Source organism: Sceloporus undulatus, chromosome 2 (assembly GCF_019175285.1).
Source record: "Sceloporus undulatus isolate JIND9_A2432 ecotype Alabama chromosome 2, SceUnd_v1.1, whole genome shotgun sequence".
In the NCBI taxonomy this organism is placed as follows: domain Eukaryota; kingdom Metazoa; phylum Chordata; class Lepidosauria; order Squamata; family Phrynosomatidae; genus Sceloporus; species Sceloporus undulatus.
Window position 1 is genome coordinate 223,930,805 of NC_056523.1, and position 25,410 is coordinate 223,956,214.

At 41.4% G+C, this 25,410-nt stretch overlaps 1 protein-coding gene and 1 non-coding gene across 3 annotated transcripts in view; both read right to left on the minus strand.

The window, feature by feature from the left end:
* CHD4 (chromodomain helicase DNA binding protein 4) overlaps positions 1 to 25,410 on the minus strand; it is a 33,299-nt gene that overhangs the window by 7,666 nt on the left and 223 nt on the right. The window contains exons 2-35 of one of the 2 annotated variants that reach the window (XM_042453858.1): positions 23,807 to 23,986; positions 21,306 to 21,433; positions 20,967 to 21,161; positions 20,523 to 20,641; positions 19,651 to 19,892; positions 19,281 to 19,408; positions 19,012 to 19,147; positions 18,246 to 18,307; positions 17,778 to 18,017; positions 16,755 to 16,958; positions 16,457 to 16,662; positions 15,671 to 15,802; positions 15,355 to 15,451; positions 11,836 to 12,027; positions 11,543 to 11,743; positions 11,230 to 11,367; positions 10,521 to 10,642; positions 10,244 to 10,417; positions 9,758 to 9,899; positions 9,092 to 9,223; positions 8,846 to 8,963; positions 8,533 to 8,657; positions 8,086 to 8,350; positions 7,826 to 7,998; positions 7,365 to 7,545; positions 7,193 to 7,279; positions 3,468 to 3,556; positions 2,892 to 3,025; positions 1,967 to 2,111; positions 1,405 to 1,570; positions 987 to 1,102; positions 544 to 670; positions 313 to 390; positions 53 to 190 (exon numbers count right to left, since the gene is read on the minus strand). In XM_042453858.1, coding sequence (XP_042309792.1) covers positions 53 to 190; positions 313 to 390; positions 544 to 670; positions 987 to 1,102; positions 1,405 to 1,570; positions 1,967 to 2,111; positions 2,892 to 3,025; positions 3,468 to 3,556; positions 7,193 to 7,279; positions 7,365 to 7,545; positions 7,826 to 7,998; positions 8,086 to 8,350; positions 8,533 to 8,657; positions 8,846 to 8,963; positions 9,092 to 9,223; positions 9,758 to 9,899; positions 10,244 to 10,417; positions 10,521 to 10,642; positions 11,230 to 11,367; positions 11,543 to 11,743; positions 11,836 to 12,027; positions 15,355 to 15,451; positions 15,671 to 15,802; positions 16,457 to 16,662; positions 16,755 to 16,958; positions 17,778 to 18,017; positions 18,246 to 18,307; positions 19,012 to 19,147; positions 19,281 to 19,408; positions 19,651 to 19,892; positions 20,523 to 20,641; positions 20,967 to 21,161; positions 21,306 to 21,433; positions 23,807 to 23,903 — 5,029 coding nt within the window. In that variant the 5' untranslated portion in view covers positions 23,904 to 23,986. Of the gene's footprint in view, positions 1 to 52; positions 191 to 312; positions 391 to 543; positions 671 to 986; positions 1,103 to 1,404; positions 1,571 to 1,966; positions 2,112 to 2,891; positions 3,026 to 3,467; positions 3,557 to 7,192; positions 7,280 to 7,364; positions 7,546 to 7,825; positions 7,999 to 8,085; positions 8,351 to 8,532; positions 8,658 to 8,845; positions 8,964 to 9,091; positions 9,224 to 9,757; positions 9,900 to 10,243; positions 10,418 to 10,520; positions 10,643 to 11,229; positions 11,368 to 11,542; positions 11,744 to 11,835; positions 12,028 to 15,354; positions 15,452 to 15,670; positions 15,803 to 16,456; positions 16,663 to 16,754; positions 16,959 to 17,777; positions 18,018 to 18,125; positions 18,308 to 19,011; positions 19,148 to 19,280; positions 19,409 to 19,650; positions 19,893 to 20,522; positions 20,642 to 20,966; positions 21,162 to 21,305; positions 21,434 to 23,806; positions 23,987 to 25,410 lie in introns of both variants that reach the window. The other variant, XM_042453857.1, reaches the window with a different exon arrangement.
* Positions 1,233 to 1,368, minus strand: LOC121924572. The gene has a single exon (XR_006102676.1).

Genomic DNA, 25,410 nt, shown 5'->3' on the forward strand with positions numbered 1-25,410 from the left:
ATGTATAAACCACACTTCCCCAGCAGTAGATATAGTCTTAACAAACTATTACCAGTGAAGCCACCATCAGCAATGTTGAACATGAATCTTTGCTTCATGGCCTTCTTATGGCGGTCATCACTAGGGTCTCTAAGGGTTTCTCCATTCTGGAGCATCACTACATCTTTCTTTTCATCCTCTTTCTTCTCTTCTGCAAAGAGGGAAAATGAACAAACTTACATGAGGCTGATCAGGCCTTAGCATCTACAGTAACTACATCTACAGGAGAACAGAATACATTCTAGCATACTAGCCAAGCCTTAACATGCTTACCTTTTTCTTCTAGGTTTATGATTGGAGGCTCTGTCGGTAGTTCTGCGGGTGTCTTCTCTTCAACCTTTTCTATATCAGCTGTAGAAAAGAAACATTTTTCTTGCTGGTATCTTATATTGCAAGCAGTAGCTAATTCAGTACCAAAGCAGTCTGACTTTGATAACCCTCAAGAGACTCCTCTGCTCTTCAGGTCCCATCCAATTCCAAAGCACAGCTCATATCAATTCATACCTTTACTTTCCGTTTCCATTGGCTCCTCTTTTACTTCTGGTTCATCTGGCTTCTTTTCTTCAATTTCCACAGCGTTCACAGGAGATTTAGCTTCTTGTGAGTGGGTCTCTGTTGGAGGCGGACCTTGCTATGTAGGGAGAAGGATGTATTATCACTCAGTGCTCTCCCCATGCACAGATTTCACACAAGGTCAGCTAAAAGAACTGAAACTTATCTTCATCAACACTATCCACTGTTTTAATAAGTTTTATGTTTTAACACAGAAGTGTTGCTTGCTATTATGGCATTTTGTCTTAAGCATAGTGGAATACGTGGTTATAAACCACATTCTTCCCTTCAGCAAAGACAAGGGAGACAATAAAGCCAAAACAGAAAATACCTCATCAGTGTTACAAAACTGAGAGAAAGAATTTCTACTCTTAACAGCAAGAGGTGAACCTCACCTCAGCTGCAGCATCACTTTCAGCAGCAGTGGCAGTGGGACTTGTCACTTTCTCAGATTCTGTTGACTCCCCTTGATCCTTGGTACAGGCTCCCTCTTCCACTTTAATACTCTCTTCTAGAATTGGAACAAGGAAAAGGAAAAAAAAAAACCACAGTAAATTCCTTTTCTCAGAGACTGTGTTTCCCCTCCTATTCAAGCCTCCAAATAAAGCAGTATTATTCCCACCACACAAATATCCCATAAAGATGTGCTCTTGTGCCTTTGAGGTCAATTCAGAACTCTGAGAAAACCTCCTATTTTAAGAGTCATTTTAATCTATGTCCACCCCAAGCCCTCTTCCAAAGCTTTGGAAAGAGGGGTGAGAACTGGAGGCTGGACGGAGCTTTTTAAGAAATATAAAATCTGAAGGTTCTTACCAAGCGGGGGAACAGGGGCAGGTGTGTTAGGTTGTGTGTCTCCTGGTGTTGAGGGAGTTGGGGTTTTAGGGGAAGGTGAACTGGGTTGCAAAAGCTTCTTGTTTTCCTCTATCTCTGCTAGTTCTGGCATACTCCAGCGTCCATTCACATGTTCAAACTCTTGCACCTAATAAATGACAAAGTGGAAGTTCTTAATTCTTTAAAACCAAAACCAGCGAAACATGGTATTTTTTGAGAAGTTGTTCATATGCATAAATTGCCTAGAAATTTCCAGCCAACACCAAACACAACCAGTGCGGTGTAGTGGTTTGAGCGATTACAACTCTGGAGACAAGGATTCAAATTCACATTCAGCCATGGAAACCCACTGGGTGAACTTGGGCATGTCACACTTTCTCAGTCTCAGAGGAAGGCCAAGGCAAACCCACTCTGAACAAATCTTGCCAAAAAACCCACTGCTGTGATATGGTGATTCTTAAGTCAGAAATGATGGCACACAACAACAAAAAGAAACTTTCTTGACTTTACAAGGAACAAGTTTTGTTTTGTTTTGACTATCTACCTTCTTTCGTATGAGAGACATGACCCCTATCCGGGTGAGGACATGCTGTCGTGAGAGGCCCTCTCGTGGGACCCCATCAGCAAATGTTTCTGCACCATCAGCTCCTGGTTCACACAAGTGACGCATGAAGAGTGAGACATAGGCCCTGTGCAAGGGAAGAGGAAGCCTTAATACCTCTTTCAAGGGAGTTAGCTACCTTTTTTCCAATCTGTAGCAGCATCACTATCAGAAAGTTATTCCTCACCAATAGCCAAAGAAATCTGTGTATAAGTTATTTAGCACTATGCTCTATCATTCCTCTATGACTAGTATAGCTCCTATCACTTTCTCTTCAGGCACTGCTTGTCAAATTCTGTCATTTCTCTTCCATACTAAGTGGAATTTGTTATTTATTTGTTCTATATGCTGCCTTTCTCCCAAATTGGACCTAAGGCAGCTCATAGAAGATGCTTAAAAACAATAAAACAGCATAATTTTAAAAAGCACAATTAAAACATCACATTCATATAAAAAGTAAAAAAAGTAAAATCCTTAAAAAATAAGTTAAAATATAAAACCATTAAAATTCTATCAAAGCAACACCACAATAAGAAACATCCATGGGCACAACAATATATTGAATGCCTCCTTGCAATATTTTGTCTGTTGGGAAAAGAAGAGCAGAGAAGGGGCCAGCCTAGCCTCCAGTGGAAGGGAGTTCCAAAGGCTGGCAGCAACCACTGAGAAGGCTCCCTTTTGTGTCCTCATCAAATGAGTCTATGGTGGTGGGACTGAGAGAAAGCCTTCCCCTGAAGATCTTTTGGATTTTGGCAGATTCATATGGGGAAATACAGTCTTTCAGATAATCTGTTTGTTGCCCACATTTCACCACTCCCTTTCTCATGAGCTTTTAAAAGTTAAATCTCATCTGTGCTTGCAAACTCACTTGAACTCCTTCTCTGACTTTCCTCGGAGGTCCCGCACCAGCCACTGAGTAGTAAAAGCATCCTGAGGGGGCATTCCATAGCGCATGATGGCATTTAGGAAGGCCTTCCGCTGGCGAGCATTAAAGCCCAGAACCTGAAGGCGAACACAAGGCCAGGTGAAATAAAAACAGAGAGCACCGATTTCTTATTTGTTATCAAGTTCACTTTGACTTATGGCAACCCTATAAATGAGAGACCTCCAAGATCCTCTGTCATCAACTGCTCTTCCCAGGTTTTCCAAACTTATGGCCATGGCTTCCTTGATTGGAAAAGAGGGGGACCACACTACAAGTGGATTGCCAAGTATTATTATTCCAATTTAGCATTTTTCCAGTGAGTCACACTATTTATAAAAAAATAAATTTCATGATATGTCCAAACCATGATAGCCTCACTTTAGTTAATTTCACTTCTAGTAAGTTATGGCTTAATCTGCTCTACAACCTACACGTGTCTCCCATTGTTTCATTTATTTCAAGGTTTTCTGTACCATACTTTATTGCAAAATGCCCAGAGCAGCATACATTATGATTTACCTCTATGTTTCCTCCAACACGGGCAAGCAAAGGGGGCAAGGGCTTGTCTTTATCATTCCTTAGGCCTTTGCGGCTAGGTCGGCGAGCAGCTGGTAAGACAGAAAAACGAGCAGTAAGTACAGTTTAATACAGCCTAATATAACTAGATAAGATAGCCTTCAATACACTATGTATTGGGAACAAATAGATGATGTGTATGAAAAGTCTCCATCCTATTTCTCCGATTCAATTTATACAATGCCAACTCAAGGCAATGTACACACTTATCCCACCTCCACCAGTTCTCTCTTCATAACAAGTCCCCTGAGGTAGACTGAGACATACATACTACTTCAAAATCAATCAGTGAGGTTTCATGGTTGAATAAAGACTTCAGTCTAGACTAGAGATGTAAAATTTTTGGAAATGTTGAAGCCACAGGGAAAAATCCATTTCCCCCCCTGGAAAAAAATGGAAATTTAGCACCTTTTACAGGTTGAGAGTCACTCTGTTACTTTAGGAACATAAAATATGACTATGTACAATTTGATTTGGCATAAAATTATCTTAACTGGTATATTAAAATACAATGTATTCAAACAATTATTACAACAGAATGTACTTTTATTTATTTTTTTAATTTTATTTGTAACTATCTCCCGAAGGTTGGTTTATGTGGAGCAGGGGGAAAAAACAGAAGAAATCATCATTAGTAACAAAAATATTTATATTTCCTCTCCACAGTATCAAATAGACATAAAGCACCCATTCCAATAAAAAATAATTGTGGGGGAGGGAAGTGTGTGGAAGGGAGGAGAGACTAAGATTTAATTAACAGGCATGAAATTTAATCAGACTCATTTTCTGAGGTACAGTTATCAGTATCAGTTTCATTCTCTGCTTCTGCTTCATTAGGTTATCATGGATTTCTGAATCAGTTATCATGGATATCTGAAACTCAAGATTTGCCCGGATTGAAATAACTTTCTCTACCCTTTCATATGTCAGTTTATTTCTTGATTTAGTGTGTTTCCAAACATAGACCAGATTCTTTCACTTGCTGTAGAAGATGCAGGAATCTGAAGGAGGTGAGAAGCAGAGGCTGCACTGTGCAAAGACCTTGCCACCATGTTGCAAGGAGGATACATTTTGCAGAATCCCAGATTGCATTCCTGGACCAAATCCTTGAAGATGCTCTATATTCTGCAACATTTGCAAGTACCTTCCCAACATCAAGTCCTAAGTGTGATGCTTGTTTTGTAACCCAGTCAAATGAAGTAGCAGTGCTATCATCACTTACATTACCACCTTTGAATCTTGGCTCTAACATATTTACAGCAGCATGAATTGGATGGCAACAAAATTCTTTTTTAAAATAAAATCTTTCACTTTATTTTTTTTTTCTACAGTGGAGATACACTGAGATTCTCAAAAAGAGCTGTTTTTATCTTGGCCATTTGATGAGGAATTTCTGACAGAAGTGCACTGTCTGATTCAGATGCAGTGATTGCAGAAGAAATGGTTTTAGAATCTTCAGGGAATTCTGCAGCTGAACCCAGAAGACATCCTCATCAAGAACAGTGTTTCTTACACTCCTGGGTACTTTAAGATCTTCAACTACTATACTGTTTCTTGAAGAGCTTCTTTATTTTTCAGTAAACTTCCAAGGGAGATCACAACTCCACCCCACTGAGTTTTACTACAGACCTTCAGAATCACTATTTTATTCTTTGCAATTTTTCTACTTGCTTCTTCTTAAAAACTGCAGCTACAATATGAGTAGCTTTTACATTTTATAACTTCCTTTTGATTTTCTATAGATCATTTGAGGGTGTCCAGTTTCATATCATTAAGAAGCAGGTTTAGCCCATGAGATGCACATCCTACTGCAGTAATATGTGGATCCATTATGATCTCCCATGCTGCTTTCATATTGCTGACATTGTCAGTCAGCAAAGCAAATACTTTACCGCTTCCAATTTTCTGTAGGACTTCACATTATTTTACAACTGATATACTCGCAGTATGTCTGTTGTCTCCTGTTTCAATGCTTCTGAGAAAAACTGGTTGAAGTGTTGTTATCACAAAATTTATAATTCCTTCTCTTCTCATATTTGTCCATCCATCAGTAAGTAGTGCAAGACACAGTGCTTCATTAATTTTTCCTTGCACAGATTTCATTACACGTCCATATTCCGACTCCAAAAGAGGCTTGCTCAAAGAATGTCGGCTGGGCAGCCAGTATGATGGTCATAATAATTTCAAAGTTTCCTGCCAGAATGTATTTTCAGTTATTGATAATGGTGATCCAGAATATATTGCTCTCGCAAGAGCTTTATCCATTTCTTCCTGATCTTCAGGAGTCATCTTGTCTACAAATGAAGTTACTGAGTATTTTTTAGATGCAATTGTTTTCAATATGTGTTTAGCTGAAGATGCTGCTGATGTTACAGATGGAGTAGGAAGAGGACTTCTTGAACGAGAACGCTGAGGAAAGCTCTGTGCACGTTCATCTTTATGGTTGTCTTCACTTAGATCCATGAAGGATTTTTTAATATCTACAGGATGCTTGTTACATACAAGAATGTGTTTTGTCATCCTGGATTTGGAAATGCGTATTTCATCTGACAATATTTGCAAATCACATTTTTCTTCTGAGAAGAACTTGTAATGTAAAAATGCTTCCATATATTAGATGTTGGTCTCATCATTTTCCTGAGGGGAATAGGAAAGAAAAATAATTTAGTGGCTAGCTTGCAAGAAAACACTAAGCTAGGGGTGCAGGTGGGGGAAGTAAAGAACCACATTAGAAGTAATGTAATTATTACCTACCAAAAGGTTATAAACTAATATAGCTAATGGGCCTTGGCCTCAGAGGGAGAGAAGGGTGGGCGAAGCTCCACCAGGCCTAACCCAGAGACAGAAGAAGGACCCTCCCCCTCCAGTCCATCTGCAACAGCCTAGGCTTCAGAAAAGGACAGGCCCAGCTCCATCAGGCCTAGCCCAGAGAAAGAAGACTTGATCCCCTTCCCCACTTTCCTTTCTCTTTCTCCTTTTATGTCATTTCTTTTTATATTGTCAACCTGAGGGCAGGGAACTGTCTAACAATTTGTAAGCTGCTCTGAGAGGCTTTGTGGCTGAAGAGCAGGATATAAATACTCCCAATCAATCAATCAATCAATGACTCAGGTTCAATTTTCTGAAATCAGATAAATTTAAACTCTTACCTTTTTAAACTAAGTATACGTTCAGGTCCTTTTTGTTGCTGTATTTCCTTCCAGTGCTTTGATGCCAGCGAAGAGGACACACCAGAACCAAACAGACCTTTTTCTTCTCTAGTGACAATAGCAGTGCCCCCTATAGGAAGAAATGCATCTTGCTCTTGCATTGGAGAGTTCATTTTGTAATTTAAGTTTGTCCTCACTGAGTGCACAGAAATGCACTCAGTGCTTCTCGCTTAGTGAACAGAAATTAGAATAATTTCTCATATTGTACATAGTTTTTAGAAATGATTTGGAGAATATGAACACCTTGTTTTAAAGGTATAAAAAGGCTAGAGGATAAAAACTTTTTCCCCCCTGAATTTTTCCTGTTTTTTTCCAGGGCTTTCCCATCTCTAGTCTGGACCGCTTTAATCCTGGTCTGACATTCAAATCATGACACCACATATGCCTTCAACATTTCCTCTATCCAGCCATTTCATCTTCTGTATTCCAAATTCAAAGGGCACAAAACCTTATACCTACCTTCCGACCTTTCATCAAAATCTTCATCCCCTTCCTCAGAAGCCACAGAGTAATCAGACTGATTATCTGACTGGTCATCCTGCCAATCTGGAAAGACAAAATGTACAACTAAGTTGTCAGAGGACGGGGAAGGCACTCCCTTAAACCACTTCACTTCCTGTTCTCCACACACCTCTGTCCTCCTGTGAGCCATCATTGTAGTTAACTTGCTTGCGGATACGTTTGCCCTTCCCCAGATTCCTGGCCAGGTCTTCTTGCTGCTGTTCATAATGATGGCGAAGCAACTTTTCCCAGTAATCTGGATCCACTGACTCTTCCTGTTTGATAATCTCCCGTTCAACCTCCTCCTCCTCCTACCACAGAAATATCAGTTATTAAGAATAGCCCTTTCATATGCAGGCTTACTCAGAAACAAGCCCCCACAGACCTTACTCCCCAGTAGGTTTAAAGCAAGAATGGGAAACCTTTAGCTTTGGCCTACGGCTCCCATCTGTCCTGTTCAGCATGGTCAACAGCAAGGGACAGTGAGAGTTAGTCTAAAACATCCGGAGGGCCTAATGTTCTCCATCCCTGCTATAGAGATCCTTTACCATGCATCCAGAGCCAAGAAGCAGTAACTAAATTCTTACTTACCCCCATTTCCTCTTCACGCACCACATACTGAGCCACCTTGAAGGAGCTCAGATACTCGTTCATGCCTTGGATCTCAGCATCCTCTATCTCATCCTGGTTTCGGTCCAGGAGACGTTCAATTGCCTTATCATCATAATGAATGACACTGCTGTCCTCACTTTCCTTGGTATCACCTAGAGTAGGAACACAGATGCTCTGCTTTAATTCAGAGGATTAAAGCATACAGAAGAAACAAAGAAAAAGTTACCTAGTTCACTCACTTTGTGTTGTGTTGCGCAGGTTCTTACCACTTTCAGTAGCTTCATCTTTAAAAAGTTCTTCAGTACCAAACTTAAGAATGTCATCAAGCTCCTGTTTTGACATAGAACCAGTCTTCGAGCCCAATCCTGGCCTCACAACCAAATGGGTCAGCATCATTTTTTTCTTGGCTACTTGCGTTATCCGCTCTTCCACTGAGGCTCTTGTGACAAAACGATAAATCATTACTTTCTTGTTTTGTCCAATTCGGTGAGCACGGCTGAAGGCCTGACAGAGGCAAAAGAGATGGGAGAAAAGGTTTTTACAATTCATATTTCTCTCTCTGGCTTTGGAACTTTTATTTTCTTCACCTTCCAATGACATGTTTTCATCATGATTCTATGATCATTTTCATCCTTATCCTTTTTTAAAATTCTATCTGATAGTCTTGTCTTGTGCTTTAAACTCACCTGGATGTCATTATGTGGGTTCCAGTCAGAGTCATAGATTATTACGGTGTCTGCAGTGGCAAGATTGATACCAAGGCCTCCAGCTCTTGTAGAAAGTAAGAAACAGAACTGTGGGGCACCAGGAGCTAGAAAAACAAGACAAGACACTGTAACACCATAGACCTGGAGTACCCAGTCCTTTCATTTTCAGAGGATTCTCCAGATGAACCACAGTGATTTAAAAGGTCATCCAACATGATTGGCAAAGGGTGGGGCAGGGGGAGGAAGAAATTCAAGGTAACAGAACATGTTATACATTCTTTAATATCCATACCATTGAAACGATCAATGGCTTCTTGGCGCATATTTCCTGTGATTCCACCATCAATTCTCTCATACTTATATCCTTCATGTTCCAGAAAGTCTTCCAACAGGTCCAACATCTTGGTCATCTTAAAATAATAATAATGAATAGAGGGAAGATGCACTAAATTCATTGGTCTAATGTACCACCATTTTAACAGCTTCTATGATACACAATCATCCACAGTCACTGGAAGAAAAGACTGTTCTTAGTTACCTGAGAGAAAATTAGCACTCTGTGCCCTCCCTCCTTGAGGTTCTTTAACATCTTCTGCAGCAGAAGCAACTTCCCAGAGGCACGAATTAGAGCACTGCCATCATACATCCCATTGGGCATCTTCGGTGCTTCCTGGATATAAAGAGGAAATTAAAAAGGAGGTAGCTAGAAGAGAGGGTATTTTTCGAATTTCTGGTCTTGGCCAGATTATTGTTCACAAATGTCATCTTATTCTGAAGGTATTCTAGTAGCCTTCTTGCCAATGCTGCTCCAGTACTTCACTAAGTTTTACATTTGCCATATTTCTGTATCTTTTATCTACAAAAAAAATCCTGGTCACTCCACGGAAGAGATAGCATAGCAAAACACGGATGTTCTATTACTTAAGAAATGTCATATTTCAGCCTGAGATGACCATCAAGTGATAAATTCATCCTCACTAGTGACTGTAACACAAGACTGATAATGAAGTCAACTATCAAGATCCCAAGAGATAGTTGCAGGTGGTACTTGATAAATGTAAATTATCAAGAAAAAGCAGTAAGAAGCCATAAGCAGGAGTTGTTTTTTTTAACTCAAGAAAGCAAACAGCCCAATTCCTCTAATGGAATGCAGGTAAAATATATGCTTGTTTTCAAACAAGGTTGTAGGGAAAATGGAACCTACCATAGCAGCTACAGGAAAGAGATATGGGTGGTTGCAGCATTTCTTCAGATCCATAACCACGTTGAGTAAAGAAACTTGGTTGCCACCACCTCGGGCATTCAAGGCTTCAAAATTTCTTGTCAGGATATATTTGTAGTACTTCCTGTAAAACATGCACTTTACTAACCTCTTTTCACATAACACTAATCAGTTGCAAACACTTAGCACCAGCACACTGAAGCACAGATCTGTTACCAAACTCCAACCACTTTGACCTCTGAGAAGTAAAAGTCTATTTTATATACCTGAGCAAGCATGGAGGATTAACAACTGAGATCTGAATATATCACACATTTAACTCTAAATCAGCATCCCAAGACAAAATTGGAGAGATGCATTAACTAAAACTAATTTATTTCAGGATGCTTCAAAAACAAACAAACAAACAAAACAAAACAAAAAAGTTCATTCAATAAAGAAATAAGCAAACAATGATCTGACACTTACTTCTGCATAGGACTTAGTTCCACTCTGACAATAAGCTCTGTCTTGGAAGGCATGTTCTTGAAGACGTCAGCCTTCAAGCGCCTCAGCATGTGAGGACCCAACATATCATGAAGCTTTTTGATCTGATCTTCCTTGGCAATGTCTGCAAACTCCTCTAGGAAGCCCTCCAGGTTGCTATGAAAGAATTGAGACAGACACTCAAGAAGAGAGAAAACAAAAAGGAACCACTAAATTACAAGCCAAGAAACTGTGTCGAACTGTACACTGCAGGACTTACTGAAATCTTTCTGGTGTTAAGAAGTTAAGGAGGTGAAACAATTCCTCCAGATTGTTCTGCAGAGGGGTCCCTGTAAGCAGGAGTTTGTGCTGAAGAGAGTAGCCATTCAACACCCGGAAAAACTGAAGGCAGTGTTGGGAGAAAGAAAAAGGAGAGATTTACTGTTATACATTTTCAAGTATTTCAATGGAACAGAAGACAAACACTCATTTTGTCTATGAGTTTTACATAAACTGTGTAATCTCTGACCTATGTAAAGGCATAACCCTGTAACATTTTGAAAAATGTACTAATGTCACACTGTTTCATAAACCACAAGAAAAGAAAATCAACATGGGATTAAAATGAAGACTCCAGATATTTTGGGATGGCAGTAGAAACATAATGCTTAAACAAAGATTCTTTAGACAAATGTTGTTTGTTCTTAAAGGCAGATACACTTGTGCAACAAATTTGTGCAAAAGCTGTAATTACATTGCATGGGAGCTGCAAGGCATACCCTAAGCTATTATGAAGTGTTAATATAACTAAATCTAAACGTGTACAAAGAGTATAAAAAAGTTGCAGGTGACATAGTCGGCTGAAAAGCTCATTAACCATGGTAGTTCAAAAAGAAAAAGATATAAAATCTAGGAAACCTTCTATAGCCTAAGGCATAAATCATGAAATTAGGAATCATGGGAGTTTCAGATAAGTAATTTGTCCCTACCTTGGACTGATTATTCTTCAATCTGTGTGCTTCATCCACTATAAGACAAGCCCAGTCAATAGAGCCCAAAATAGCCATGTCAATTGTGATCAACTCATAGGAAGTGAGCAACACATGGAACTTAACAGATGCTTCTTTCTAAAAGTATTAAAGGGCACACCATTAGTATTTTAAAGAAAATGAAGGGAAGAAAAGTGTAGTCATAGACAAGAACTAGACTCCCAGTATTCATCATTTAAATGTCACTAGGATCTACTCAGAAGCCCAAAACATTCTCAAAAAAGCACTAATTCAAGTTAGTCTGCCATAGTACCTTCATTCTGGAAGCTTTCTTTCCACCACGTATAGCATTGTCTTCAAAAGAAAATTCGTTCTCACGGATAATAGCTCGGCTGTCTTTGTCCCCAACGTAAGTCACCACATACATGTCAGGGGCCCACATTTCAAATTCTCTCTCCCAATTGATGATGGTAGACAATGGAGCACTCACCAAGAAAGGCCCTTTAGAGTGTCCCTATGGTAAGATAAACCCAAAATTTAACACAACAGGAAACACACTTCTGGAACATTTGTACATACATATTTCAAAAGATACTTGAACCTCACCTCTTTGTAAAGTGAGTACAGAAACACTGCTGTCTGTACAGTCTTTCCCAGACCCATTTCATCAGCCAGAATGGTGTCTGTGCCTTGGGCCCAAGAGAAACGCAGCCAGTTCAGGCCCTCCAGCTGATAAGGATGCAGTGTTCCTCCAGTCACATCAAGGTAATCAGGTTGTCTATCATACTTTACGGTAGGCTGCAGAGATGTAGAAAACCAATTCAGAATGGTCTCATTCCTGCCTGGCAGTACTGAGACAAGCCAGCTACCAAGGACTGTTTCACTGGGTAGCACAGTGTGTTCCAGTTCTGAGTTTAGCACAACAAGCCTGGTTTCTAAAACTTGCCACACTAATGACTTTAGATCCTGAACCAGAGTTAACAAATTTTAGCCTCTCTCTTTCTTCTTCTATAACCTCTCCATCTCTAGCATCAAAAACAAATGAGCACAGTGTAAGACATCTTAATCAGAAGTCTTATGTGCACATTCCAGCAAGTACAGATCCTGAGCATATGCATGCAAATTTCCATTTTATTTAAAGAATGTCTATATTCCCTGCTTGTGAAATGTTTGATAAGGAAAGGATAGAGATAGCATAGCTATTGCTATGAACAAGGGACATAACTACAGGGAAAATGATGGTATCTATGAAGAATAAATGGAAACTGCAAAGAACAGAAAAATCAGAACATTTCAATCAGGCAAAAACCTTGCACATTCTGGATTCTGTGTAGACCAGGTAGCAATGTGAAACCCTGGTAAAATACTTTTTCTCAAAGACTTTCTTCCTGGGAAAATGGGATTATGAAATATGACGAATAAAAAGTTTGTAAGTAAAGTTGTTCACATAACGGTGGATCCCATTTTGAGAGAAAGGTAGTATATAAATCCCATAAATAAAATGAAATACATATTTAATCTCCCCCAAATTAATTCAAAAAACTTATGTAAGTCTATGTATAGGATCAGATCAATGCTATTCCCATCCCTGCTTTCTTTTTTCTCTGTTTTTATTTTTTATGGAAATAAATTTGTAATGCCTACTTGGCACTATAAAAATACAAAAGGGGACAAAACAATTATCTTTTACTATGCTGAAGGTTTCTTCTATCTTTAATGTTTTTGCCTGCTCCTAATAAACCTGCAAAACCAATAAATTTCTTTGTAGCTCAGGACAACATAGCTAACTTGTAACATAACAAAAAAGGGTTTTTTTTAAACAGAAAAGTTAACTCTACTTATAATAATTGTCTCAATAAACTGTATTTTTAATATGATATATGAAACATGATACTGTTAAGACAAACAACTTTATATGTAATACACTTTCATGCTCATAAAATAACAAAATGACTTCCAATCTGTAAAAGATACAAATATTGCATTTTTCCCAAAATAGGAGAGAATTCTCTTCCCCCCACTTCAAAATTCCCAGAAATTTTACATACTAAAGACCAGCCTTGCTCAACCTGGTGCCCTCCAAATGTATTAAATCTCCAGCTGTTTTGGATTTCAACTCCCATTGACATATTAGTTAAAAGTGATGGGAATTTCAAGACAGCTTTAAGATGACGAGAACTGGTTTTATTTGTTTGTTTGACATCCTGCTTTTCAACCAATATAAATCACAAATTAGCTTCCAATCACCTAAAACAAAGTACAATTCAACAAGAGTAATACAAAACTAAAAGAATTAAACCAGAATTCTATTTAAAGCACACAAGTTTTAAAGTATTAAAAGTATATTTAACAGAGGAACAACACCCCATTAAAAGCTGCACTTCGTAAAACAAATTAAAAACTAAATGCATGTCTAAATGAGAAGGCCTTTACCTGCTGGAAGGGGCCTAACCAAAACCCTCTTGGAAGGGAGATTCACAACTTCGGAGTAGCTACTGAGAAGGCTTAATCTGATACAGACTACAGATTATTGAAAATGGTTGAGAGCTCATCAGATAAGATCAACTGTTCTGGTAAAAGTTTACAGTGGTGCCTCGGGTTACGAAATTAATTCGTTCCGCAGCTAATTTCGTAACCCGAAAAACCTTCGTAACCCGAATTGCCATAGGCGCTAATGGGGAAAAAAGTCGCGGCTCTGCCGCGGCTCCATTTAAACAGCGCCGGAGTTTTTTCGTAACCCGAAAAAACTTTCGTAACCCGAAACAATAAATCCCTATGGGATTTTTTCGTATCCCGAAAAATTCGTAACCTGGGTATTTCGTATCCCGAGGTACCACTGTATTTCACCATTTCAGAGAAGCAAATTCCCCTTTAGACAACTGAACTGTGTTCCTGCATATTCCCATTCAACAACAGAAAGCACCAACTGCCAGAAGGAGCATCATTTGCCCTTTATTCCATAGCTTCATCTTGCTTTGACACAAGGTGTGTATTTATGAAATAGTGAACTAACCTCATCTCACTAGGTGCAACCTGAGATAAAAATTCTACCTAACAACATCAAAACTGATTCAGGGCCAGGTTTCCAGGTAACTATAGAAATCATACATGCTTGCTATGACTTGGATGACAAAATTGGGGGTATACTTATCACATTCGCAGATGACACCAAATTAGGAGGAGTAGCCAGTACCCCTGAGGACAGGATCAACATTCAGAATGACTTTAATAGATTAGAAAGCTGGGCCAAAGCTAACAAAATGAATTTCAACATGGAGAAATGTAAGGTACTGCACTTAGGGTGGAAAATTGAAATGAACAGATATAAGATGGGTGACACCTGGCTGAACGAGACTACATAGGAAAGGGATCTAGGAGTCCAAGTAGACCATAAGCTGAACATGAGTCAACATTGCGATGCGGCCAAAGCAATTTTAGGCTGCATCAATAGAAGTATAGTGTCTAAATCAAAGGAAGTAATAGTGCCACTATTCTGCTCTGGTCAGGCCCCACCTGGAATATTGTGTCCATTTCTGGGCACCACAATTTAAAAAGGATGTTGAGAAATTGGAGCGTGTCCAAAGGAGGGCGACTAAAATGGTGAAAGGTCTGGAAACCATGCCCTATGAGGAACGCCTTAGGGAGCTGGGGATGTTTAGTCTGAAGAAGAGAAGGTTAAGAGGTGATATGATAGCCCTGTTTAAATATTTGAAAGGATGTCATATTGAGGAGGGAGCAAGCTTGTTTTCTGCTGCTCCAGAGAACAGGACCCAGAACAATGGCTTCAACTTACAGGAAAAGAGATTCCACTTCAACATTAGGAGGAACTTCCTGACAGAAAGGGCTATTTGACAGTAGAACACACTCCCTTGAAGTGTAGTGGAGTCTCCTTCCTTAGAAGTCTTTAAATAGAGGCTGGATGGCCATCTGTCAGGGATGCTTTGACTGAGAGTTCCTGCATGGCAGAATGGGATGGCTCTTGCAGTCTTTTCCAACTCTATGATTCTATGATGACCTTACAGAAATTTAGTTCATGCTTTGGCTACATGTTTTCTCCCATCCTGACCATGCAAGCTCCAATACACTTCTACCTTTTTATCTCTCTCACGCCCACTATTAACTCACATCAACTGTTGGTGTTTCTGGGGGCCTCTCTAATTTCCGTAACTTCACCTTCTTTATCTTTTTGCCGGGTCTTCCTTCCTCACCTCTCATCAACTCCCTGTGTAAGAAAACAACCAGTGTCATTAGACAGGCTCTGAAATACAACAGAAGATAGATGGGAAACATTTCCTACTCAGAGCAAAAGGTACAGGGCTGATACAGAGTCATAATACTTTCAGGAATAAAGCAGCAAAATACCCACACCCCATTCATATTACCAAACTGTCATTCTCTTTTCCAATGTTCAATAAAGTATTCAATAAAGCTATGCCATCACCTGTGATTCCAATATCCCTGCTTGAAGATATCATAATCCTGCACTTCTGCCTCCTCATTTTCCCAAGAAGCTTGGTCATATGGTAGATCTCTCCATTTGATGAGATAGTGAACATTCCCCTTCTTATCCACACTGGAAGAAAAACACAATCTTGATAGTAATCTAAAGGTGGTTGTCAAACCCGTGATATACATACACCAGTGTGACACAGAAGCAGTCTAGGTGGGGCACCACATTTTCATAACCATTACTAAGAATTCACACTCTCAAACTCTATGCCTTCTGGCAAGTTTGACATGCAGTCTTCTGAAACCCAGAGTATCTGTGACTTTCTGGCATTCTAGTAGTAACTTTGGACATTTCATGGTTCATCTAACTCTCCATTTCCCTGCCACTACAGTACTAAAAATGATAAATATATTAAAATGTATCACTCTTGGAACAGGAAGAATAAAGCTTTTTGTTTCTATCTTTGTGGGACTGAAGTTCTTTGACAGAATGTTTGGTTGATGAAAAATCACTAAACATCAGTCTAATTCTTTTGACAAAACAGTGAAAAGTTCTCTTATCCCTGTTCTTTCCAAAAGCCCCCAAATTTTGGTGTACAGAGTTAGAGCCACTAGCATCAAGAATCAGGGCCCTCAAAGTGTAGTTGATCCCAAACCACAATATATACTCTGCAAGAAAATCCAGTTGTTCTTCCTTTCCTGCCTTCTAGAAAGAAAACACATTCTGGGAAAGCCTGCTTAGTTTTGGTTTTCAGGCTATCCCTACTGTTTTCCTCACCTGTGGTTGAGAATCCGATGGATCATCATCCACTCTGGCTTGATTCCATAACGGTAAAAACGTTCCTCCATTTCTGCAAACTTGGGGTCCTTGTTCTTGCGCTTGCGGCTCTTCTCTTCTTCCCCTCCAAAGTCCCCTGAGGGGGGCTCATCCATATCATTTTTACGTTGGTAATTACGAAACATTACCTGACAATGCAGTTCCAGCTGTGGTACAAACAGATGCAGTTACACACCATCTTAACATGGAGTTAGTCAGATTCCTTTCTTTAACCCAATAAAAGACCTCTTTCATTTACCTGCAGCTCAGACACCCAGGAGCAGTGCCAGTAGGACATGCCCTGCCATTTGACAAAGAACTGTCGTTCAGGCTTTCCTTCCAGTGGCTTGGGAGAAGGTGCATTTGGATCTGCATCAGCTGGTCGTGGTACTGGTGTGGGTAGTGGGGGCTGTCCCCACTTCCAAGTCAAAATCTTCTGCACCTTGCCTTTCAGAGGTGGACACTAGAGAAAATATGCAGAGATTTATAAAGATTGCTCTCCATAAGAATTTTCTTCTCTCTGCCCTCACTCCTTCGACGTTTGCTAGAACTTCCGATTATTTTCAAAACTATCTACAATGCCAGAGAGCTCAACCACAATTTGTTCATATATTACCCTGAAAAGGCCCTAATATTTCTAGCTCTAATATGCATTCTACAATCTACAAAAAAAGAGTGAAAATTTGTCAGGGGTTATCTCTCCAATTGTCCAACAGACTAGGCATGGAATTTTTGCCAACTATGAAAGCAGGAGAAATACTCTATTTAGGGAGGAAATGGAAAACCTTGCCAGGTGTAGTCTGGAAAAGGAGAGTTCTTCAACAAACTAAGCCTTTTGCTGGGTGCAGAGAGCAACAGTATGCTGGGGCATCTGGGAGCTGACAGAGTTTATAGAAACATCTGCAAAAGTCATAGTAGTTTATAAGTGATGAGCCATTTTAATTGGCAGCTCATCTCCACATCATCAAAAGTGAAACTCCTAACTTTTGGAGTTTCAAATGGTCTGAAACTTATCCATGGTTAAGAGCTCAGCCGTCATAATTGTTTTAGATGATAATGATGACAATGAAAAATTGTATCTGAATTTGGCTGCTTTTACCAAAATGCAGTAATCTACTTCACATCCAAATATGTTTTTACTTATTCATTTGGGACAAAATGTTCTCTATGGCAGCCATGCCTGTTTTTATCACCTAGGGCCAAATGCCATCTCATGTATGGCACTCCCACAGTCACTAACTAAGCTTAAATTCCCCACTTGTGAAAGAACTTAAGAACTCACAGTACAGCGTGGGCAAAGCCACTCTCCGTTGGGAATCTCCGGCAATGGGGGATTCAAGCAGTGGATATGGTAAGAAGAAGGACAGGCATCGCAGCACAATAGCTCTCCACCATCTTTACAAACACGGCAGAACTCCATGTGGTGATCGTCCTCCTCTTCTGCATCGCCTACAGCATCCTCCATTATTTCCTCACCCTCAGAATTATCTTCTTTGGCCTCCCATTGGATGCCCTCTTTCTCCTAAAGGAGAAGGAGAAGTTAGATTAAGGTGCTAAAAATCCCAATAGGCAATCTGCCTAACACTACCTTCCCAGTCTTCTAACTTACATAATGTAACCCAAAACTCACACAATGTGGGCAGCTCCACTTGCCCTCTGGCGCTTTCTCCATATCTGGATCCAGACAAACCATGTGATAGGCACGAGGGCAAGTGTCACACAGGATGATCTCTCCCCCCTGTTGGCACACCTCACAGTAGTCCTGGTGGTCTGTTTCATAGCCATCAACAGTTGCAGCAGAATCTTCTTCTCCTAGCAGAGCAACACAGTGGAGAAATCATTACATATGACAGCAATGAGTTCTTCATGGAAGCTACTTAAGCCTCATGCATTAATACACTATGTAGATTGCAAAGATCCACAGATTAGGAAACTACAGCTGCTGAAGTGGTGGTCTTGAATGCCACCATCAGATCCCAAAGCTGGAGCAGAAAAATACTCACTTTATAGAATAAAAGGTCCAAAAAGCACTAAAAATTTTTGAAACTGTCAATCTCACAGCAGGTTTTCTTGCTTGGAAAAACCTTTATACTGTGCATGTGCTCTCAGCTCTATAAAGGTAAAGATATTACCAACTGACAAGGTTGTCAGGTCATGTCCGACCATAGGGGGCGGTGCTCATCTCCGTTACTAAGCCAAAGAGCCAGCATTGTCAGAGACTACTCTGTGATCATGTGGCCAGCATGATTGCACAGAACACTGTTTACCTTCCCACTGGAGTGGTACCTATTTATCTACTTGCATTTGCATACTTCTGAACTGCTAGGTTGGCAGAAGCTGGGATTGGCGAGGGGGGCTCATCCCATAATTTGGCACCCAGGCCTTAAACTGCCAACCTGCCGATGTTGTAATCAATGGAGTCAGCATCTTAACCACACTCTTCTAATCATAAAATCTGCATCGCTTAACTCACATACTCTACATATCACATTTCTCATCTGAGCAAAGTTCAATACCTTTCTTTTTCTTTTTCCCTGCTTTTAGTTTCTTGCGGCTGCGGCTGCTACGACTGGTTGATCCATCTGACACAGAGTAGCTGTTAATGCTTGCATCATCAAAATCTGACTCAACATCCAGGTCATCCTCCTCACTCTGAAAGAAAATCAAAACAAAACCAGGTCACAGAGTCTAATATGATGTTCATACCACTCATATAGTATCTTGAAGGATGATCAAGTGGGCAGGAGCAAGCTCCCACCCCTCTTACCTAATAGGAAAAACTCACCGATGATCTTTTACGCTTGGAACCAAATCCCCCCAGCTTGATTTTCAAAGGTGCCACTTTCTTTGTCTTGGGTTTTTTGATATCAGGAATACGAGGACTGGGCTTGGGCTTCTTCCTGGCATTAGGCCCTAAAAGACACCATCATCAACCCCATTATTAACTAGCACCATAGACTAACCTGTACTCAGCACCGCAAAAGTAGAAAACAAGCAAGATGAAGAGTTTTGCCAAAGACCTTGTAAGAGATTGCCAGAATTATCTTGGAAGCATAGCAAGCTAGAATTGTTCAGAGTTGCCAGAATGAAGTGATATCCTTAAAAAGATGGTGACTGCCCCATATAACCCAGCTAACCCCATATAAGTCCTTTACCTTTGCCTTCCTTGGTCTTGGCCTTTCGAAGTGGCACTTCAACTGGAGGCTGAGGAAGGACTGCATCCACATTAGCTACCATGCTTTCTACCACAGCTACTGCAGCTGCAGCAGCAGCTGCCACAGATGCCCCAGAGCTCCCTTTAAAGGGGTTGTTTGTGCTGAACTCTCTCCACTTGGCCCCCAGAACCATCATCATTTTGGAGACAGCAATTTTGGGATTCTTGGCAGCAATAAGTGGCCTGAGGTGATGGGGCAGAAGAAGGAGGAGAAAAAGAACACCATGCTGATCACTCTGGATGTCTTGGAAATCTTTACCAATCTCACCCCAACACCACTAACTTAAAGCAGCAGCAGAGAGAGGAAAAACTTTTCATGCATTAGTATAAGGAAAACTTGGGATCAGACAGACCATTGTTTGTGGCCATTTACTCTAAAAACTCTATTTCAGCATCTCCCCTTATTATTATGCTTTATTTATAATACGCTGTAGATTTACCCTTCTATGTAGAATAGTGAAGCCATTTTCCAGAGCAATCCAATATATTTACACACACACACTTCCAAGTATTATGACAGTGACAGTTCATTTAATATCTTTCCATAATATTCATATTTTTAACACATTCTCTCAGTATGTCTTACGAGAGCCCTTTAAGGCAGATACCATTATGTCCTCCTCCCCTTCATTATCATAGATGAGATGCTGAGGCAGAGCTACAATAGCATTTATACTGACATCCAACAGATTTAGCAGTAAAGGTGAGGCTCATGGATTATGCTCTTCAACTTTATAGCACATTAGTTCACTGACCACTCATCTTCTCTAACCTATATTCCTGAAATGAATGCAAAAAACCAGTAGAACGTACCTGACAAATTGACTAAAAGCCTTGTAATTGGTAAGAGTGCGATAATCCTCCTCTGTGAAAACATGATCAATATCCTCCATGCCCCAGTCCTCTAAAAGCTGGGCAGAAGACTTAGGTTCCTAGCGAAAGGGACAAGAAAAGCAGTTAGAGAGTGCCAACACTAAGTAGACTTCACCCCTTTCCTGAACAGATATTTACTAGAAAGGCAAAACCAGAGAGAATGTTTGAGGAGGACCCTGCAATAGGATAGAAATGACTACTCTGAAGAATCAAGACTAGTCATTCTTTTAGCCCCTAAGAAGTAAAACATCACTCTCATTTAGTAGTACATTTTGTTTGGTCCACCTAAAGCCAAATCAAGAATGAGGAGGAATGAGGTGTGTGCAAGGATAACAGGAAAACTGGAAATAATTTAGTGGGACATTCAAGTATCTCCCCATTCACCTTGGAGTCATCATCCTCATCTTCTTCCTCTTCTTCCTCCTTGCGCTTGGCTTTGCTCTTCTTCTCCTTCTTAGGCCCAAGTTTCTTCTTCTTCTTCTTGCCAGGGGTATAGTCACTTCCCTCACTGTCTGAGCGCAGCAGCACTTCCTCTTCCTCCTCCACAAATTCATTTCCCTCACCTGAGCTGTCGCCAAGCTGGGATGGAGGGAGATAGAAGAATCCAGGCATATAGTTAGCACTCAAGCCTAGGCATTTCAAAAAAGATTAGCATGCAGACCCGTCTGTGCAGAAAGTCATTTTTCTTCCAAATATCTGTATGTCCTGCTCTATATCCCTTACCTCTTTTTTCTGACGTTTACTGAGCTTGGGCACTTTAGGTTCTTTCGTTTTTTTCGGCTTCTTCTTCTTCTTGATTTTTGGTATCTCTGCTTCTGATAACAGCTCTTCCTCTGGCTCTTCTTCTGGCTCTGAACAAAGTTACAGAAGCAACACAGAAAGACAACTCAGTTAAAAAAACTTTTAGATTTCTTGTCCTAAATTAGATCCCAATTTTATGGGACAAAGCACACTGACAAAGCATGCCATAGACAACATCTTTTCATATGCATTTAAAACTTTCTTAATTTCATCTACCTGTGTTCCTACCTCCACATATATCCGATAACACAACTGTGTTCTGTAAGTAACATTCTCATGCACCAGCCCCCCCTTTTGCATTCTGAGAAGTATGGATTATTAGTCCAACACTAGCATTACATGATTAAGTGGGCAGGACAGATAACTGACACTGTCCCAAAAATCAGACACAGGGAGCTGAAATTTACGTCAACAAGCAAGAGAATCCATCGGCCAACAGTCACCTGCTAAATAATGATCAAGGCAGTCTCAAAATCCCCAATATAATCCCATTGCTTCCAACTAACTCTATAAGCAACTATTTAGACTCCTTCATCATGACTAGACTGCTACTATGCAGAGGTTCCATTTCAACCACCAGGTGCTTAGTCAGGTGCCAGCTCCTTCTAACTCACAATTACCTCTTCGCTATGCAAATGCAAGCTTTAACACTCCATCCTCCCCCCCTTTGCAGAGGCAGACACGCACAACACATACACACACACAGAGGCACACACTTAACACATCACTCCTCACTCTGACAGACCACATTCCCATCTGTTCTTCCAATCCTCCACCCCCCCAAAAGCCCAGAGGGGCACAGCCAGCCGGCAGCTTCCTTTGTGACAAGATCCACAGTAACCCGGCCACTCTCCTTCCCTCCCTCCCTTCCTCCCTCCCCCTCCCTCTGCCACCCCCGCCCATTTCACGCAGCCAGAGTCACTAGCTCTCCCTCCAAGGGAAAATGGCCTCCTAACCACAGGCACTGGGCAGGATGAGGGAAGCCACAGGTCACAGCAGTTGCTGCAACTGAAGGACAAGGATCAGGGGGGAAACTGCTGCGGGTGGAGTCCTGCATTCCCAAACTAACAAATATATCCCATGCCAGAAGTATTTTCTTTGCATCCTTTCCTCCAGCATAGCCTACCCACCCTCCCCAGACCTTACACATTTCAGAGAACCTTAAACTGCGCTCCAAAAAGCCTGGAGGCAAGGATCCTCTACACACTTCCTCTAGGCTTTCTAATATCCACAGAAGAGAACCATCTCCCTCTTTGGTCTAGGGGTCCAAACAAACCCTGGGGAAAAAATCTCTACTTTCCCATCTGAATCCTTGTTCCTTCTGGACTCCAGAAAAGACAGGACAGGTGACACTCTTGAGGTAACAAGGACTGTAGTTCCCAGGGATCCAAAGCACCAGGGAGATGCTCACTGTATTCCCAGACCTATGTTGCCATGGTGGCCCCTCCATAAGTCAAATGATGCCAAGATCCATACTTCAGAATAAAAAAATATATGACAAACCACACCATTTCCACCTCCCCGCTGTACTGTGCAGGACTACTCAATCCTCAGGTGAGCAGCTGTGAAGCAAACTACATTGGGTGTGGCTGGGAAGTAAAATGGGTCATGTAATAGCTCAAAGCACATCTCATTTTGGTCATAGACGTATTTGAGCTCTCCAGTGGACAAAAGACAGCCAGGTACACGTCCACCTCATACATCCTTCCAAGTGGGCTGAAATGTATTTTATCGATAGGAAACTCTGTCCAAACTCTTCCTCCTTGCCCCTACTACCCTATTTTCCAGACCTCCTCTCCCCATAACAGGCCCAAGAAATTAACTCCATCACATATTCAGCAAAAGGAAGGCAAAAGGTAGTAACATGCACTCTTATAATAAACAGGTAGGATCCTACTAAACGAAACGTTCCCTTGCTCAATTCTTTTGTATCCAGTATTCCATATTCTTGCAAAAACAAGTTCAGAATCAGAGGCTAAATATTCAAAACGACTGAGGAGGAGCCACAGGAAGTTGAGGAAGCAGGCAAGCAAGCAAGGCATCCCATGTGTTAGCAGCCAGAGCGGTAAGTGCTTTATCTGAAAGTTATGAACAATTTTTGCTCCCTGCTCCATCCCTAACTTCCAGGTTCTCCCACTGCAACCAGAATGACACATCAGAGTTATCAGAAAGCAGAGAAGATTCGATAGAGGGCAAGTTGCTGCCTCCAAGTTAAACCCATTAAAGGAGGGAGGGTATGGATTAAACTCAGTGTCTCAAGTCCCCTCCTTTTGTTTTGTGGGTGGGTGGCTGGATGGGAGGGATCTCATGGCCCTCCCTGGTTGAAAAAGACAATAGACAAGCTCTTTACTCCTTCTTCTAAGAAAAAGCCATTCCAAAACGAGAAATTCAATTGCATCGCTTCAATCTGTCCGTCCGTATACCTTGATGTTGGTGGATACTGTTGTTCAACAGGATTTCCATGTCCTCCTCGTCGCTGCCAGCCGAGCAGGGAGATGGGGATCCTATGCCAGATGCCATGTCCCCTGATTTGGAGGACAAGCCTGGAGCTCACACAGTTACTGCTATCTTGGCACCTCCTTACTACAAATGCCAGTGAAGTGCTATACAAAAAGAAAAGAGTGAGCAGTAAGGCTTAAAATGACAACATTGTTATGACAACCAAAGGGGTTTGACTCTCCATAGGACACCCTGGAGGGAAAGAGAGAAAAACCTGAGCAAAGGAGGGACAAGCAATTAGCTAACATCTTGGCCTGGGCACCCATACAAGATGGCTTTTAGGTAATGCCCTATTTGTCCCAATCACCATCCCAGTGTAAACACGCTGAGGGGAGTGTCAACTTTGGGGTTCCAGCTCTTTGGAGGCTATTTTTAAACAGAGGCTGGATGGCCATTTGTCCCTGAGAGGGCTTTGCATGGCAGAATGGAGTTGGACTGGATGATCCTTGAGGATCCCTTCCAACTCTAGGATCCTATGTGTCTTCTGCATGGCAGAAGGGGGCTGGACTAGATGGCCCTTGGGGTCTCTTCCAACTCTACGGTCCTATGTACTCCTGCATGGCAGAATGGGGCTGGACTGTATGATCTTTGAGGTCTTTTCCAACTCTAGGATTTGATGTATTCCTGCGTGGCAGAATGGGGTTGGACTGGGCCCTGGGGGATCACTTCCAACCTTAGGATCCTATGTATTCCTGCATGGCAGAAGAGGGTTGGACTGGAGAGCCCTTGAGGATCCCTTCCAAGTCAATGGTTCTGCAACTTGACAAAATAACCAGCAAAACCCTGAACTCTCTCCCCCCCTTTACCCCCCAAACTCCAAGTTTTATGAACTAATCCTTATCCTCTCAATATGGAGGGGATCCTCTTTTAACTGTGGAGGAGTATACCACCCAAAGACTTAATACCTTTCTCGTTTGTGTTAGGACCAAAAAAAATGTCGAGTCACTGGGATTTGTGTGTTGGGGGGGAGAGGAAGGACAATAGAAACGCTCTTGGGGGGGTGTTATCCGTTGAAACAACACCACAACAAACAAACAACCCGGCAAACAAAAGGGAGCGAAGAAACTTGCCACACAAGACTCCCTCCGACCCAATCCCAAATCCCCAGCATTTGGATGGATGGGAAGGAGCCAAGTCACCTCAGACCTGAGGGAAGGGGAAATCAATGCTGAGGGGGAGGTTTGGAAAGAAGGCGGGGAGGGAAGGAGAGGAGGGAGGGAGGCTGGCTGTGTGGGGGAGGGATTTTGGGGTCCCTTTTATGGCTTAAGACGTGAAAGGGGGCGTTGGAAAGGCAATAAGCCCCCCAATAATAATAACCACCTCCTATTCCTCCTCCTCCTCCACGTGTCTGGGTCAGGGAAGCGAGGAGTTTGGGGAAAGAAAAAGCTCATATTCCCCGACTCCAGGGAAGCCACGGAGCCCTTTAATGCCCCCCACATATAAGAGACCGTTGGGGGTCTTTCTGGGGGAGTCGCCTTGGCCTGAAAACCCCAACATTGAGGGGCCTCTAAACACCACCTACACACGT